General features: G+C 43.7%; 2 protein-coding genes and 1 non-coding gene across 3 annotated transcripts in view; 1 reads left to right on the top strand and 2 right to left on the bottom strand.

The window, feature by feature from the left end:
• Positions 1-1,452, bottom strand: part of EEF2K (eukaryotic elongation factor 2 kinase) — a 30,149-nt gene extending 28,697 nt beyond the window's left edge. The window contains exon 1 of the mRNA XM_071571349.1: positions 1,189-1,452. The gene's annotated coding sequence lies outside the window, so the exon portion shown is untranslated. The remainder of the gene's footprint in view (positions 1-1,188) is intronic.
• A 738-nt stretch (positions 1,453-2,190) lies between these two features.
• On the top strand, positions 2,191-2,272 carry TRNAL-UAG (transfer RNA leucine (anticodon UAG)). The gene has a single exon. It is a non-coding gene; the product is annotated as a tRNA-Leu (tRNA).
• Positions 2,273-3,714: 1,442 nt separating this feature from the next.
• On the bottom strand, positions 3,715-14,248 carry LOC139679376 (putative short-chain dehydrogenase/reductase family 42E member 2). Its single transcript, XM_071571083.1, has 12 exons — positions 14,030-14,248; positions 12,892-13,077; positions 12,274-12,369; positions 11,318-11,375; positions 10,808-10,926; positions 9,687-9,762; positions 8,177-8,259; positions 6,971-7,108; positions 5,979-6,044; positions 5,243-5,306; positions 4,522-4,595; positions 3,715-3,957 (listed from the first exon to the last, which is right to left on the bottom strand). Exons 1-12 carry the CDS (start codon positions 14,246-14,248, stop codon positions 3,715-3,717), a joined length of 1,422 nt encoding a protein of 473 aa, XP_071427184.1.
• Between the last annotated feature and the right edge of the window lie 1,848 nt (positions 14,249-16,096).

Here is a 16,096-nt window from a genome sequence, read left to right as displayed (position 1 = left end):
AGCCAGCAGGGCTGGCACAGTGATGCCTCATGGCAGGGCCTGGGAACAGCACAGACTCTTCAAATGAATTCCGAAGGCCCAGTGGAAGCCAGATGTCTGATTCCCACTGCATGAAAATGTGTTGATAATGGCTTAAAAGTCACCACCTGCTACGGCAGGCAACTGATAACAGTGGAATACTGTTATTGGTGAGCACAACTGCACAAGTCACGAGAGCAGCTGGCTTTAAACTCAGGCAAATACTCAGCACTGTTTGCACTAAAAGGAACTCAGCAGCACACGGCTGTATTATGTCATAAATCCTCATGGAGACTGTTCTGCTCTATTAGGAACATAGTTAGGATATACCCTCTCAAACTACATGTCTCACGCTTTTAAATAAGCCAGTTCTGATGCAAGGGCATACCTATTTTCAGATTTAAACCTGGGGCTTCTCTTCCATGCTCTATAACATTTTCTTAAAAGAACAATCAGTGATGATGAAGTGTTTGATGAAATACTAAAGATGTATGCTGAAATCAGGTATCGGCCTAGACATGCTCTATCTTCTAGTTTTAGTTTTCTGTTTATACATTGCCTATTATATCCTTAACACTGAAAGACTTTGACTCACATTTATTTTTTTGTTTGAAAATACTAAAAAATTTGAAATGGCAGCCTAGGAAAATAGTGACCTGCAAGTCTAGTATGTTATTCTTTCATTGAGTATGTTCAGCTTTGCATATATTTTTTTCCAAGAGCACTGTAGCTTGTGAAGCTCCAGTATGCCCATGTTAAATGAGGGTCCCCTTACACATTGTTTTTCTAGGTAACAGTCATTTTGCAATGGAAAAAGGAAAGCACACCCCACATAATACTGACTTTCAGAGCACTTTTGGTTTGCATACATTTGAAAAGCCAGATTAAAGAACTGACTTTGTAAATAAACCAATTAATCCTGTGACAATTTGTGCCTGTGAGTCCTGTCTTAAAAGGTACATCCAGCTGGTCATGTAACACACGTGCATAAAACTTCCTGGAGCACCCGTTCATGACTTCCTATAAGAAGTGCAATAGTAGATATAATTTCTTCATATTGTTTTAATTGCATGGCATTTAGTCCTGATGTTTTCAGCTCTGTCCACAAAGCAATTAAACAAATTTCTCCGTCAGGCCTCCCAGAATATTAGAATTTATCTTTCTACTCACCAGTGACAGCCGGAATCTGGCGCTGGTTGCCAAACCCAGCTTGCTCATGGAGGTGGACAGGAAAAGCTCCCGCTCGCCCCGTGCCCGAGCTCAGCACAGCAGTAGCAGCAGCAGGAGGTGAGCGAGGCAGCACCGCGGCAGGACTCGAGGTGTGCAGGGACAGCCCTGGCTGCACTTCAGGCTCAGCAGCATCGAGATAAAGGCGGCAGTGCCTCCCGTTTGGGTGGGAATGGTTCAGCTGGAGACACACAGCGATGCCAAGTGAGCAGCTGGCTGGGAAGGCACAGCGAGCCGGCAGCTCTGTGGGCACACCTGCGCTGCGGTGGGGGTGGGTGGGAGACAGCGCGCCCCTCAGACCAGCGCAGGGCCTGGCGTGGGGCAGGACGGACCCCTTTGCTGGCCGGGAGGCGTGTGCAGCCTTGCGTTGGCAGCTGCGACGAGCTGCCCGCGACCCTCCGTGACCATGGCAAGGCCATCCCCGGGGTGGCAGGTCCGCGCCGCCGGGCAGAGCCCTCCCGAGCTCCAGCTGGGGCTGATCCGCTGCCGTTGCTGCGGGAAAAGGGCCGCACGGCAGCGCCTTCCCGAGGTGTCCGCCTGTGCCGGCCGCAGGCGAACTGCCCCGAGGCGCGGCCCGACGGCCGGGGCTGCTGGGGAGGGAGAGCAGGGTGAGGGTCAGGGTCCGGCTGGGCCCCGGGGGAGGGCGGGCGTGGGGGGCAGCGGGTGCGGGATGGGGGGCCGCGGGTGTGGGGTCGCGGGGCTGTAGGTGCGAGCGGCGCCACCTGTTGGGAGCCCCGCGGGGCCCAGAGCGCGGCCCGGGCGCCGAACCTCCGCCTCAGAAAGACGAGTCCGTGCCCGCTGCAGCTGCCGCGGCCGTCGCACAGGGCGGGCGTCCGAGGGCGTTGTGGTGGCGCAGACACGGGTGGGCAACACGAGGGGCTGTGGGGGCAGAGCGGCGGTGCCGCCCCGCTGAAAGGGGCCTGGCGGGGCGCAGACCAGCCAGGCGGTAGCGTGGCCGAGTGGTCTAAGGCGCTGGATTTAGGCTCCAGTCATTTCGATGGCGTGGGTTCGAATCCCACCGCTGCCAAGTTGTTTTGTCCCTGCCGCGCTGGCGGCTCCTTTTCGGCGCTCTCAGAGCGGGGCCCGAGGGCACGGCCGGGCCGGGCCCGGCACCCCCGGGCAGGGGCGGCTGCGCTCCCAGGCGTGAAAATCCGGTAATAGACGTTGTGGTAAGTACCGGGAAGGGGCGTATCTTCCATGTGCGCCTCTTCGTGTAAAATAAAATGAGAAATGCTCTTTTCGGACGTTCTGCCTTTCCTCACTGTGTTTGGGTTATTGCACCCGTGACCCACACACCTTTCCCTCGGCTTTGCTGTCTTCCCTGAACTGAGAGGACGTGTCAGCGCTCTCACCTTTCTCCAGAGTTCTCAAATCCATCTCTGATTATACACCCCCAGTGCGTGATTCCTCGGTGTCTCATCCCTACTCCTTTCCCAGCGCTCTCCTGTTTGCATCGTGCTCTTGATCGTTCTCTGCCCATGTTACAGGCTGGAAAAGGTGCAGACGGGGAGGGGATTTCTGTGATAAATTCCCCCCATGAGCGGCGGGTGGGCGGGAACCAGGGCCCATTTTAGCTGAACAGTAATTCAAACAGCACGTTGTTCACTCGAGCTGCTGTAGGGATTTGCTCAATGTAACTGCTGTACTTCAGAAATCTGGTGCAAAACCAAACTTGTACCTGAAGTTCAACTGAGAAGCAACTAAACTTGTTAGTTTTTGTCCTCAATAGCTACAGGAGGTGAAGGAAGCTGTGCAAAGATCCACGCAACCCATAGTGGCAGATTCCTCTGCTGAGACATAAAAGCACTTGCAATTTAACTGAAATACCCAGTTCTGGCTCGTGAAAAACATCATGTACCCCCCAGGCTGTGAACTGACAGGAGGTGCTGCCACAGATGTCTCCGCACCAGGGGCAGGGCAGGGAGCGGTTCTGGAGGAGCGTTCAGAGGCACAACACACACTTCAGCAAAGTTTGAAGTACACTTTTATTGTCCCTCCGATGCAGTGATATGGCTAATTCACCAATTCACACAGTGTGAAGTCTCGTGTGTGCTATTCACAGTGGTCTGTTCTGGCTGTCCTTCGCTTGTTCCTCTGTTCCCCAAGATAGTGGTCGTGAGTTGTGGCAGAAGTTGTGGTCAGTCTTTTATTTCAGTCGGTTTTCTTTACTGGTAAAGCATTGCAGGCTGGCTGTAGCTCTTTCTGCACGTTCTCATTTACCTCAGCAATCAATTCATAAAGTTAGTTTTTTAATGTGAAATAGAGGCAACAATCTTGACTCTGGTCTGTTTCGGTGATTTGGCTATAATTGTTTACTGTATTTTAATTTCTCAAGTACAGCTAGTATTTCAATTTTGTTTGTAAATCTAAAAATAGCTGCCTGTTTACTGGCCAGCAATTCCTGTGAAGATTGGAATAATCTGGGTGCCAATACTGTGACCGAGTATGTGCAGTTCATGCAAGTCAGTGTCATTTTTCTTTAAAAAAATGCAAAACTGAAAGGCCATAAAATCCAAAAGAAAGGAGGATCAAATTTAAAATAACAATTAAAATAATCAAAACTTTGAGGAGGATGTGATGATCCTGGGCTTTTGGTCTGCATTTAATGAAGTGGTCCACGGAATCAGCAAACAAAAACTTCTTTGGCCTGTACCCCAGCTGAGCCCGTGCCTTGTCTATTCTAAATGTGTGAGTTACAGAAATGTTCAGTACCTACAGGGTAAAGGAGTCAACATAGAAAGGAATGAGAACACATAGGCAATTGGAACAAACTGCAAACTGTAGCAAAGACACAGTTAAAAGAAATGTAAAACACCCCTCCCACACATAGATGCCTTATACACATACATCACATTATTTTTGTTGTTCATTCAAAAGGAGAAAACCCAAAGAGGGAAGAAAAGCTGCAGATCAGAATCTGTAAGACTTGAAAACATCCACAAAAAATGTTCTGCAAAGGTTCCCTTGTTTATGTACCCAGGGGGCAGATCAAAGCCACCCCTGAGCCTCCAAGGGCCCGGCCAAAGCCATACAGGATACTGGCCCTTGGCAGGGAGGAGCTGGGGCAGCCTCTCCCCAGCTGCAAGCATAAGCTCTTACCTTTTTAAAAATCATGGCACAAGCATAGTGCCTAAATTGTACATGTATTTGCTCTGGAAACTGGAAGCTGAAGTAGCACTGGGTGGATTTTACTTTCTACTGACTTAAAGTGTAGCTCAGTATTAACGTGAATGTATCCCAAGGGAATTAAGGGGTGTTTAGGAACACAAACTTTACCTCATTTCTGGTCAGCAGTGGGGACAGTTCAACAATTGGTTTCAGTATCAGATAAAGGTATTCCATTCCCGTGGCTGCATAAGGAAAAAATTCTCCATGAGTTAAGAAGAGTAATTGCTTGGCCATGATTATTGTGGCATATCTCACACTGTAAGTGCTTGTGAAGGATCATCACAGACATGACAGCTCAGGGCACCACTACCAACATCATCAGACTATTTGCTCACAAGGGTCTGGATTTAATCTTATTTGTTGTCCTTGTGGGAAGAGGGTTTGGAGGGTTGGGCATAATGAAAGAGTCATGAGACTTCCTAACAAATGTGTCAACAGCAGAGAACTCAGTGGAATTCTGAGCTGCACATGGGGGTTGATTCTGCAGACATTTACCCATGTAGCAAAGCAGACACTCTTCAGCAAACCTCATGAAGTCATGGGCTTTTAGATTTAACTTTTAATACTTACACCATTAACTCCACAAAACAATAAATCTCTTACATCCTGCATAAACCCTGTTTTTGTGAGACTTAAGTAAGAGTTTGTTCTGGTTTCAACATACTGTGCAGAGCTGAACTTCACACTGCTGCACACTAGATGAGCCCATGGTATATTATTTTTATACATGAAATGGAAATTGTGGGCAGTTTAAAACCCCAACATTATATTACAGTTGGGAATGAGGGTGGGATGGACAGGAAAGAGAAATGTTCATAAAATATTTTACCTGATGCATAAACTAAGCAAGTTGGAATTCGTATCCATGGCTTCCTGCAACCTAATCTTTCAAACTGAAAGAGATTCAAAAAACAGTGGTAAACCCAGAAACGTCAAACAAGTTTTTAAAGTTGTAAAAGTTTCAATATAGAAAATATTTGTGAAAATATTTACTGATAAAACAGAAAAATTAATTATTGTTTGTACTATTTTTCATTTTTAAGGGGATTCCAGTTCAATGTTACATGCAGACACTATGTCATTTTTAAGTACTAATCTTAAAAAAATAATAATAATTGATTGAAATGTCCTGGTGTGCTGATACCTAATTTAACATCATGACTTATTTATGGGTTTGAGCTTATCATTAACAATAAAGTGGTATTTTGAAAACAATGTGTATCACAGATGAAAACTTAAGATTTATATTGTTCATTACCCAAAGTAGTCACCATTCACAGCTGCATCCCCAAAAATGAAGGGAATAGCAGCTCACAACAGGACACTGGTGCAGATGGTCCTTTGTTCTCAGGGAAAACAGTTGCTTTAATGCACTATTTTAGGTGGGCCTTGTTACAGTGCTAATCACAATGAAATTCAAACAGGAGTTAATCCCACATTCAGAGTTTCACATGGAACTCTCCCACCCAGAGCAAACATACAGAATGTAACATGCCCTCAAAAGCTGGAGTTGCATAAAGTTAAAGCCATTAATGTATTTGGAGATGAGTATATATTGCACCTACAAGTGGAGTTAACCATTCGAAAATGTTGTATTTCTCGCCATCGTTAATGAAATACACCTGGCCACTCTGTTAAAGAGGTAGAGAAGAGACAAGTTAGTAAAAATAACACTGCATATATATTGACTTCTTTTTCTTTATCTCACTCCTTGAGAATAGCTTAAAATAATACAACACTATTAAATATGTGTAGATGGCCATACAAGTCACAATCTGTCTATGTGTGTTTCAGTCAGTTACATTATTCTGTGCAGGAAAATTGGTGGACTAGTGGTTTCTGTGCTTGACAAGCCTTGAAATAAATGATTTATTAGAGATGTGCTGGTTCAGAGTGGCTGTATTGACTGTACAGACACCACGGAAGGTGCTGCTGGATCTCAGTGGTGCTGCTGACACCAAAGGGTGGGACATGTTCTGCTTTTGGTCTAGTTAAGGGTCACTGGAATCTCTAAGACTCCATCTGTGTAAACCAAGGCCTATGTTCCCTCTTTCCCTTTTGCTTTCAGGGTTTTAGAAAAAGTAGTTTAATCTACTTTGAAACTTTCTAATATACTTTAAGGGCGGTGATTCTATGTGAATAAACAAGGAGGAAAACAGTTGCAACTGTTTTTGAAAGCTGTGAGCCCAAATGAAATGTGCTTCTGTTGGCACAGGGTATGGGAAGAACTGATCATCACAGTGCAGAGCATTAAATCTGGACCTGCAGACAGAGGAGTGGGGGATAGATCTGCCTGAACTTCCAGTGTCATTTATGACAGCAAACATTCTTTGCTCATCTTCCAGAAATGGCAAATACTGCATTAAACCAATGTAAAGATATTCTTACAGAACTGAATATTCCAACTCTTCACACACTGCACAGCCAGCACTGCCCAGTCCCACACTGCTCATAGCACATTTATCAATTAAAACCACAGACAACATAAAGGACAATAACTCTAATTACTTCTACTACAGTAATTACTGTAGCACAGGATGCTTTATGGTGTACTTACAGCTATGTAGTTCTTTCTGCGGGTGAGAGCTTCAGCAGCTAAAATTTGAGCTTGGGCAAGATTATCTACATGCACCCAGTTCACTTTAGCAGTAGGGTCCCCAAACTTGAAGCTAAGTAGCCCTCTCTCAATAAGCTTCTGTAGACATAAACAAATGAAACCAAAGTAAAATGGGTTTTAAAATGAGGTACAGTGTCTTTCTTGTGCAGCTAAATGTAGGTTTATCTGTACTTAAAAAGAATACCATTATCAGTAAAAGGAAACGAAGTGCAAAGAGCTCCAAAAATACTGTTCATGAGGAAGGGCCAAAGGGTGTATTGAACACAATGCATCCTGAATGTACAAAAATACAAGTCTGTTTTAGGCCTAAGTAAAATATTGCATGGAAAGGTAAAATACATTTTTGAGAGGATCAAAAGTTTTCACAGAACTGGATCAAATTTAGCAAACATTTCAGGCTTAACTAAAATTACATTTGCCATTCTTAAAATTATTTTCTTTAGAGGATGATAAAATATATTTTGTCTGACTTTAATATATTAATTTCCTACTTCAGCCACAACTCCAAAATATTTATTATGTGGTGAGTTTGAATCTATTATTTCCTCAAAGCTGTGTATAAATGACATTGCACTAATGCTTTTAAAATAACTGGCTCATAGAATTTACAGGAATCATATTTTAAACATTGTGTACTGGCCCTGCAATTTAAAAGAGAGCAAGTGAAAAAGAATAACACGTGAGCCCCTCAGGTGTTGCCCTTCAGTAACCCCTTGTACTAGAAAGTGCTTCCAACTCTGTAACTTGTTTAATTGGACAGTGAAAGCTGTTCAGAGTGGAGACTGGAAATAAGATATTTTGCTGTATCCCTTTTCATTAATATTTTAAACCATTTGGTGTAAGTTGCATGTAAACAGACATTTGAAATACCATGGATTGGACTGAATCTTACAGTAATCATTACATTATAAAGCTGGATTTCCATGTGCATGTATTTCAAAAAAAGGGCTTTTTTTCCTGTACACTCTTTACAGATATAATAAAATGCCTGTTTAAAGGAGGTTACAAATCCTCAACAGACAACTGAACTGTTGAATTGCTGCCCAATAAGGTACAGTCAATTTATAGTACAAATAAGTGATGCTCCTGACAGCTTTTTAGCCATATCTTAGAAAATTCTGCTGGTTAAAAGATTAAATGACATACTGCTAGCCTTGGCAAGTGTCTTTGCTCGTCTGGTCCGTAGATTCCTGGTGGGCGAATAACACACGTGTGGAGAGTTCCACCTCCTGGAAGATTTGATAAGACCATTCTTAATTGACCTTCACATGACTACAATGTATCTTTGTGTGACTCAAAGGCTGTGGTAGCAGAATTTACTCTGAAATAAATTAATTTCACTATCTTAAAAAACAGTACGTACCAAAAGGTGTTGCATTAGTAGTTGGGTATTAAGTTGGGAGAATCAGAACATGCCAAATAGCAAAGCAAAATTCAGCAAAGTCCTGCCAGCATAGTTGTGTTCCTAGAAAATACCAGGTATTTCAAACCCTCTTTCTAACCACTCCCTTGTCTGTGCCAGAGCAGTGGGGAGGAGTTTGGTGCAGTGAGCAGGTTATTTAAAAATACATTGGAAAGCAGAATGACACCAACTAAGATCACACAGAATTATTGCTGGGACGTGGTGACTCCCTGTCAGTACAAGGCAGAGCTGAAAGGCTCCCTCAATGGCAGGCACAGCTCCCACTGAAGCTGATGGAGACACCTGACAATTTCAGTGGCATCATGAAATCAAATCACCTCCCAATACATCAGTTGGCTGGTTCATCGTCTGCTAATAACTGTTCTTAATAGTACTTGAAAACATGTGAAATGCTCAATCCTCCCGTGGCACAGGATCAAAACGGGATGTTTGGAACACTGAGTGGCTCTAATTTCATTGACAAATGCAGAACTGTCTACTGGTCCTAAAATTAAGAGGGGCTTTGGTGTGAAGAGCTGCCAAAGAAATGAGGAAAAAACCACAACCCTGTTTCTTATTTTTTCAACAAAATAATTCTTTTGGGATGAAATGCCCATCAGTGACTTTCTCTCTCTTATAGTCCTCTGCAAGTACCAAGTGAAGAGAGGCTTTTTCTGTAAGTTGTCTACATCTAAATTTAGCTTAGTGTCACTTGGTCACATCGAATCATGTTGCACTTTACATTAATTTGTTTTGCACTGGCAGTTACAGTATCTCACAGGTGAGCTTAAGTACTCAAGTGTATAACTGGTTTCCTCAACATGGAAAACTTTGGGAAGCACTAATAAATAATTCCAGGCTGGAGTATCAGGTGGCTACTTCAGATTTTAATGTATAACTCGAGGGTGTGTGGGGACTGTAACAATTTAATCAGCATTCATGTTTTACTTCTGTTGTAGAAGACAGTGACATTAAACACTTGTTTTTGTTTAATTTATAGCTGTCAATATTTTTATTAACATCCTGAGCTCATTGCTACCATGCTAAAGCCTTTTGTTGACATTGTGGGAACTTAAAGCCAAATAAAAGTAATTTTTAAGCAAAAATACTTTGGTTTGTGAGAGGGTGTTGTAACTTAATTTCGTAATTGCTGGACAATCTTGTCCATGAAGGATTGATACAGGACACAGGATGTTAGGGAGAAACAAGGGAAGGAGTAAATTCTACTAGAAATTCATGCTCAGACAAAAGTACCTGATAGTCGAGTTCCATCAGCTGCCAGTACCATTTGTTCTGCAATTGATTTGGTTCTGGAATAATGATCAACGTGCTACAGAGGAAAAGCAAACATGTTTTTATCTGTTCTTGGAATGACAGAGCAGGGAGGTGTCTCTTCTCCAGTAGATTTTACTTAGCAAATGGCCACAAATACCTCAAAATACAGAAGCCTTGGGGTATTAGGTTTAGGGTAAAACACATGCATACTGCCAATGTAAGGAGGCATTTTTTTATGCAAATCTGGTTAATTGATTTCAGCACATTTGAGAAGCAATAAATATATGTATACTTTGAATGCTGCCAGGAATGTAATTGATCACTACTTTGTAATCTGGATTTCTTCTTCAGGTAATGGAAAAGTCAAGCCAAGTTTTGAAGACATTGCACTTGGTCTGAAGTATCCTGTTCACTTTTGTGTGGCACTGTCTCAGAGAAAATATTATTAGAAATATTAATAACGACATTATTTAATATCTTCTCTCCATCTCTATTTCTTGAAAGACTGTGAAGTACTTGATGGAGAGAGGAGGGACACAAAAACAATTGTGTGTGCAAAGCACCCAGAAGTACTTTCTCCTTTTTAATTAAGTGCAGTAAAACCATATAAAACCAGGCTGCCTTTCCAGATCAGGTCTACACTGAATATATGTCATCTTCAGTAAGAGGCACCAAGCCATATAACACAATCCTTTTATCCAGGTGGAATTTCTTTGATGTTAATGGGACACTGTGTGAGTTATTTGCCAAAATCAAGGCCTTCATAGGAAACAGAAATATATACTGATGTGTACAAAAAACTGATGTGTCAAGACTGTGAATAACATCTACAAAAAGTGTAAAGAGTTTTCTTTCTCCTTTCACTGAATCACAGAATGGTTTGGGTTGGAAGGGACCTCAGAGGTCATCCCATTCCAACCCGGTTGCCATGGGCAGGGACACTTCCCACTAGAGCAGCTGCTCAAAGTCTCCTCCAGTCTGGCCTTTCCTGTGCCTGGATTCTGGCATCAGGCAAAACATGGCCATAAAAACTCCAGGCTTTTTCAGAAACAAGAAAACAAACAAAGAGGAAACTGGAAAATATGATACAACCAAAATACCTTGTCCAGTGGAAAATATGGCACAGTTTCCTCATCCCCATCTTCGATAGGAAGGCCTCCAAACACCACATTCACTGTGCTGGTGTAGATCAGCCGAGAGATGTTATGTTGTTTGCAGGCTGCAACAATGTACAGAGTAAATTACTCCATGGAAAACGAAACAATGTGGGGGAAAAAAGTTTGTATGACCTTGTCTGAGAATCTGTCAAATCTTAAAATGGAAAATCTTTTCATTCTGTGATTGGTGAGTTGAAATGCAAAGCATATTTAAAGGGAAGATGTCAGTGTAGAACCAGGTTCTTTACTCTCTGGCACAGCCTAGTCTGGCACATCACACCCTGGGGTAGAATGGAGCATAAAAAGCAATGACATGTTTCCTCATCTTCTGCCAACAATGTGGAGTATTTGGTAACAGAAAGTGTGTGCCAAAACCACCATCTGGCTTGCTCTAAGTGGTGTGTGATGCTTGATATGCTCTACTAACACCCAGTGGCACCGTTAGATACATACCATCAATGATGAATCTTGTTCCATTAATGTTTATAGTTTCAATCTGTTCTTTCTGCCACTGGGGAAAGAAAGAAATTGTGCATTTTTGAATACATATTAAATTCACTGTGGGGATCTTATAATGTCCCCAGATAAGGGTAATTAATTTAGTGCTTTGATTCCAAAAAAGGTCATTTAGAGTGTTGCTTCTGACTTCAGGAAGTCAAATCATTATTTTTAAACTATGCCTGTATTTTTCTTGTATTTTTACAGACCAGTAAAAATTTGCTTCTCCTTGAAGCAAAATGAATCATGATGCTTCCAAGAATACGTGTCCAGGTGTCAGTATGTTAAGTATCTGTGTTTCAGTAGCATTTCAGTGATGAGTTGCCTCTGCCCAGAGCAATTCCCTTTATGCATTGCTCAGTGGCAAATAACTCTGAGTGAGCTGTTCTATCCAGACACAATAATTACTGAAGTTCCTTTTATTAAATAAGGTAAGGAAGGGGTTATGTGTGTGTTTGTTGAGTCAGAGTACATTCTTACAGCTTTTTGCCTTGACTTGAAATACAGTGCTTGTTATAATTTATATATATAAAATGTGTAATTGAGTTCAGGTTTTCTCTTCCCAGCGACCTTACACTTATGAGTTCCTTTTGAAGGTTTAGAGAAGGATCAGGGTTTTGGAGGGAACCAGCCTCCCTTGTCTTTCCTTTTGTCTTCACACTATTTCAGAACTCTTCGATGCCATTTCCATCTCAAACACCCTCCCAGGGTGCTGGTGGAGCCTCTAAGGGAGAGGAGATCCTTCTGCAAGCAGCCTGCTTGCAGAGGGCACTCCAGTTTGCACAGAGCGATTTGCCAAAACACCAGGGACACGTGAAGAGCTAAAATCTACCATGAAGTGTTACAGCATCAAATCTGTCGCGCTCAGTGTGGGCAGTCACAGATTAAAAACCGAAAATATTTGAACTCACTTGCTCTTTTCCTGACATTCCATATGAAGCTACATGAAACACACAGTCAGCCCCTTCACAGGCTGTAAGTATGGCATGGTAATTCCTGAGATCTGCCTGTAATACATAAGAAAAGATACTTGGACTTGAAATCAAAGCTGCAGGTGAGCATTTGTCATACAGTGGGTTAGCACAGAGGGAGTCCATATATATAATGCATATATAGAATTGTACTTGCTGTACATCCTGGGACTGAAAATTGGGCCCACCTCAGTACTTGCTGATAACCATTCCTTTCTTCCATAGAGCCCAAAGGACTTTAAAGACATTAATTAGGCTTCATAATACTCCTGTGTTCATTCTACAGGTGGTTAAACTAAGGCATAGATGAGGGCAGGGTCCTGAGGAGGCAGGAGCAGAACTGCTCCGTGCTCTGTGTTACAGCTTTCACCACTTTCCTTATTTCAGACACACTAAAATCAGTTCACTAAAAGTTATGTGGGATGTTCACACAGTCAAAAAGTTTATGGACATTTGAAATAATTGGCCATTAAATATTTAGATTCTGTGAAAACTAAGACATTATGGAAAAGGAAAATGAACTAACTTTGACTGTTGGGAAAATATTATTTATCATACCTGGACACACACCACTCCATCGGGAATTTCCCAAATAGGCTTGTGCATGTCATAGAGAATAACAGAAGCTCCTGTGTTGGCAAGAGCACATCCCAGCTTGTATCCAAAATAGCCGCCGCCTCCTGTCACCACAGCTCTCATAGTGTTCTTATTCAGTGCTCCAGCATTGCCATTCCATTTGGAGTTCTATGAACATTTCAAATGTCTGTATACTATATTAGAGACAGCATCCTGAAAATAAATAACAAAGGTTGCGTGTTTTGGCCTAAGTCTGTATTTGCAAATGGCATCCAACAAAAAAAATTGCCTAACACAAAGAACATGAATTCAAGTGTTTGGTGCACATGGGTCAAAATTAGAGTAATGGTGCAGATCCCAATTTTTTATTACCAGAAGAGAGATCACTGCTGATGAATCACTGAGACAGTCTGGTCTCAGTCCATCTATCCTGGTCTGCGTTACAACTCAAAGATGGCTTTATGGGCCAGATGTGTTATAGGGATCATACCTGAATTTGAATTCCTGAACTGTCAGGAAAACTCTAGAGATGAACAAATTGCATTTAAGTTCCTGTGCTTAAAAACCAAGCAAGCAAGGCCAGGCAGAACAGCAGTCCAATACAACATCCCCCAGAGCAAAGGAAACCTTCAGTGTTTCCTCCACTTGTCCCCAAGTTTATCACAGTCAGACATCTGAGGGAAGTGCTGTTTCCAGCTCCCTTTCTAAGTAGCAGCAGCTGAGCATAAATTAAGAATACATGGTGTTGTTACCATTGGCAGTGATGGAGTTGAGATAGATGAGGGTTTCAGAAGGGAAGAGGAATGCCTGACCCTTACTTTATAACTTTAGAAGGTGTATCAGGGAACAAGGCTATCCCTCGCTTTTGAGGGCAACTTGAATAAAATAGCTGCTGTGAAAGAAAGGGCCAATGACAGCATTCAGAAAAAAGTAATACTGAATCACTTATTTTCTGAACATGGAGGTTCTTGCCCATCTCTGGGTTCATCAGTGCCAGTCAGGGCATTTCAGAGGCTGTGGCTACCGACTCCCCCCGTCACCCGCATCCCTGTCCGGGCCGCAATTAAGGATTCAAAGCCATCCGAGCCCCGCCGGGACTCTCTGCATCTCACTTGCAAACTGGCGGGGCCGTCAGCGCAGGGATGGTGCTCCGGTCGGCCCCGAGCCCCTCTCGGCGGCCTCGAGCCGAGTCCCGCGGGCCGCGCCGGTTGGGGCCGTTGCCGCCCCGGGCTGCGGGTGCGGAGCCGCTCCCGCCGCTGCCCGGCCAGGTACCACCCCCGCCATCCCCGGGGGCCGCTGCACCCCTGCCGTCCCCCTCATCCCGCAGCATCTCCGGCATCCTACTGCACCTGCAGGCTCCCACTGCACCCCTGGGTCCCGCTCACCTGGTCGCATCTTTGGGATTGAGCAGCCTCCCCGGGGTTCTGCTCATCCCACTGCATCCCTGGGGTTCTACTCATCCCGCAGCATCTCCGGCATCCCGCTGCACCTCCAGGCTCCCAATGCATCCCTGGGTCCCGCTCACCTGGTAGCATCTTTGGGATCGCACAACCTCCCCAGAGTTCTGCTCATCCCACTGCATTCTGTAGCGACTCTTACCTCCAGGTGTCTCCGCACGCGTCCTGTTGGCAGCGAGAGCTCCGTCCACACTGACACCTGTTGAACGGGTTGTTGAGGCAAAAACCCACCTCCTACATACCAGTTGGACAGCTGGTGGCAGGACATGACTCAGAGGTGCAAACCACTAGAGACACCTGCGAAACGGCAGGAATTCCCAAAGGGGAGGAAACAATCCTAAACTAATAGGCACTGAGGTCCCTGACGACCTGAGCTGGCAGTGGGTCCCTGTGGTCATTCGAGCCTGGGAAGATGAGAAATGGGTCAGGAGCTGCAAAATTTCAGAGCTGCACATTCCAGGCAAAAATTAAGCTTTGAACACGTTTACCTCTTCTGTTACATACAGCTGTGCCATGTCTGAGTGATCATATTAAATTTTAATCATTTAAAGACACACTATAGTTACATTAGAGCAGAAGTAACTCAAACAAGAGCCAGTTTAAACTCAGACTCAGCAAAGACCCACAGAAATGAGATAACTGGCTATTCCCAACGGGCACTGAGACTTGTCTTGAAGCAAATACTGGATCTGTAAGAATGATCAATCATGGAATGAGGCCAGTTAGTGTTAAAAAGCACTGTTATACAGTGATGTAAAAGCTTACCTGAAGTAACAAATCAGAGGTTTGGTGTTCCAGGACTGAAATGGTGGGACTCCACAGGGACTTGCAACCACAAAGCCAGAGAATTGCTTGGTTAGTCCTTACTGAGCAGCATCCAGACAAAGGCCACAGCCTGCACTCTTGTGTTGGTGTAATCAGGGATGCAGCCCTGAGCTATTAGTCCAATAAAAGCAATATGAAAGATTTTAAAATAACACATTTAAAAGCAAATTGAATGTTTGCATGCAGCTAAAATGCTCACACTGGGAAGTAACTTTACACTTTTTTTCTATTCTGCATTTCTGAGGAGTAAAGGTTCACATGGTGCCTCCTGCAGTGCTTGCTGGGCTGTCCATCAGCTGCACCTCTAAAGTGAGAAATAGTGAATTAGTCAAACTTGAATAAAGGTCTTGTAGATACTGAATTTCTTTAAACTTCATGACAATGGGTAGTCAGGAATAGGAGAGAGGGCTGAGCAGTGCCCCTGGTAAAGGAGATGTATGGTGGGAGCTCCCTTTGTATGGACAAGGAACATCTCCAAATGCAAATCCTAAGAGACCAGGCTCTAGTACTGTAACTGCACACAGAACTATTTGCTTAAAGAAAAAACGAAGTAAAACAAGTCTTTGCTCAGATAAGCTGCAGTGGTAGTTGTGGTTGCTCACCCATTTTCCTGTCACTGTGTATTACCTTTTACCTGTAACCTTTATTCTTGGAGGGTTGCTGTCAGCTCCCTGTGTACCTTGGAGACCAGAGTGAGAGAATCTCCATAAACTTAGTGGTCTGAAAAAATCCTGTAAAATGCTAACAAAAGGCAAAATAAATACAGAGTGGAGATAATCACATGGCAGAGCTTTCCCATTACTCTCCTCTGTGACCTACCCTGGCAGATCTCCTGATCCATGTGGGGTGCAGGACAGGGAGCAGCTGCTTCTTGGTCAGAGCAAAGCTGGTTCCTGAGAAAAATC

Source organism: Pithys albifrons, chromosome 16 (assembly GCF_047495875.1).
Source record: "Pithys albifrons albifrons isolate INPA30051 chromosome 16, PitAlb_v1, whole genome shotgun sequence".
Lineage (NCBI taxonomy): Eukaryota > Metazoa > Chordata > Aves > Passeriformes > Thamnophilidae > Pithys > Pithys albifrons.
The sequence above is the reverse complement of the archived record's forward strand: the minus strand, read 5'-3'. Positions and strand labels throughout refer to the sequence as shown.

What these genes read in the sequence shown, in the direction of transcription:
- LOC139679376 (XM_071571083.1), bottom strand. Translation starts at nt 14,248, where the DNA reads ATGCCGGAGATGCTGCGGGATGAGGGGGACGGCAGGGGTGCAGCGGCC. An exon ending in CATATTTTCCACTGGACAAG is followed by an intron (nt 9,763 to 10,807) that starts GTATTTTGGTTG and finishes TTTCCTCTGTAG; the next exon opens with CACGTTGATCATTATTCCAG. An exon ending in TTGCTTAGTTTATGCATCAG is followed by an intron (nt 4,596 to 5,242) that starts GTAAAATATTTT and finishes TTCCTTATGCAG; the next exon opens with CCACGGGAATGGAATACCTT.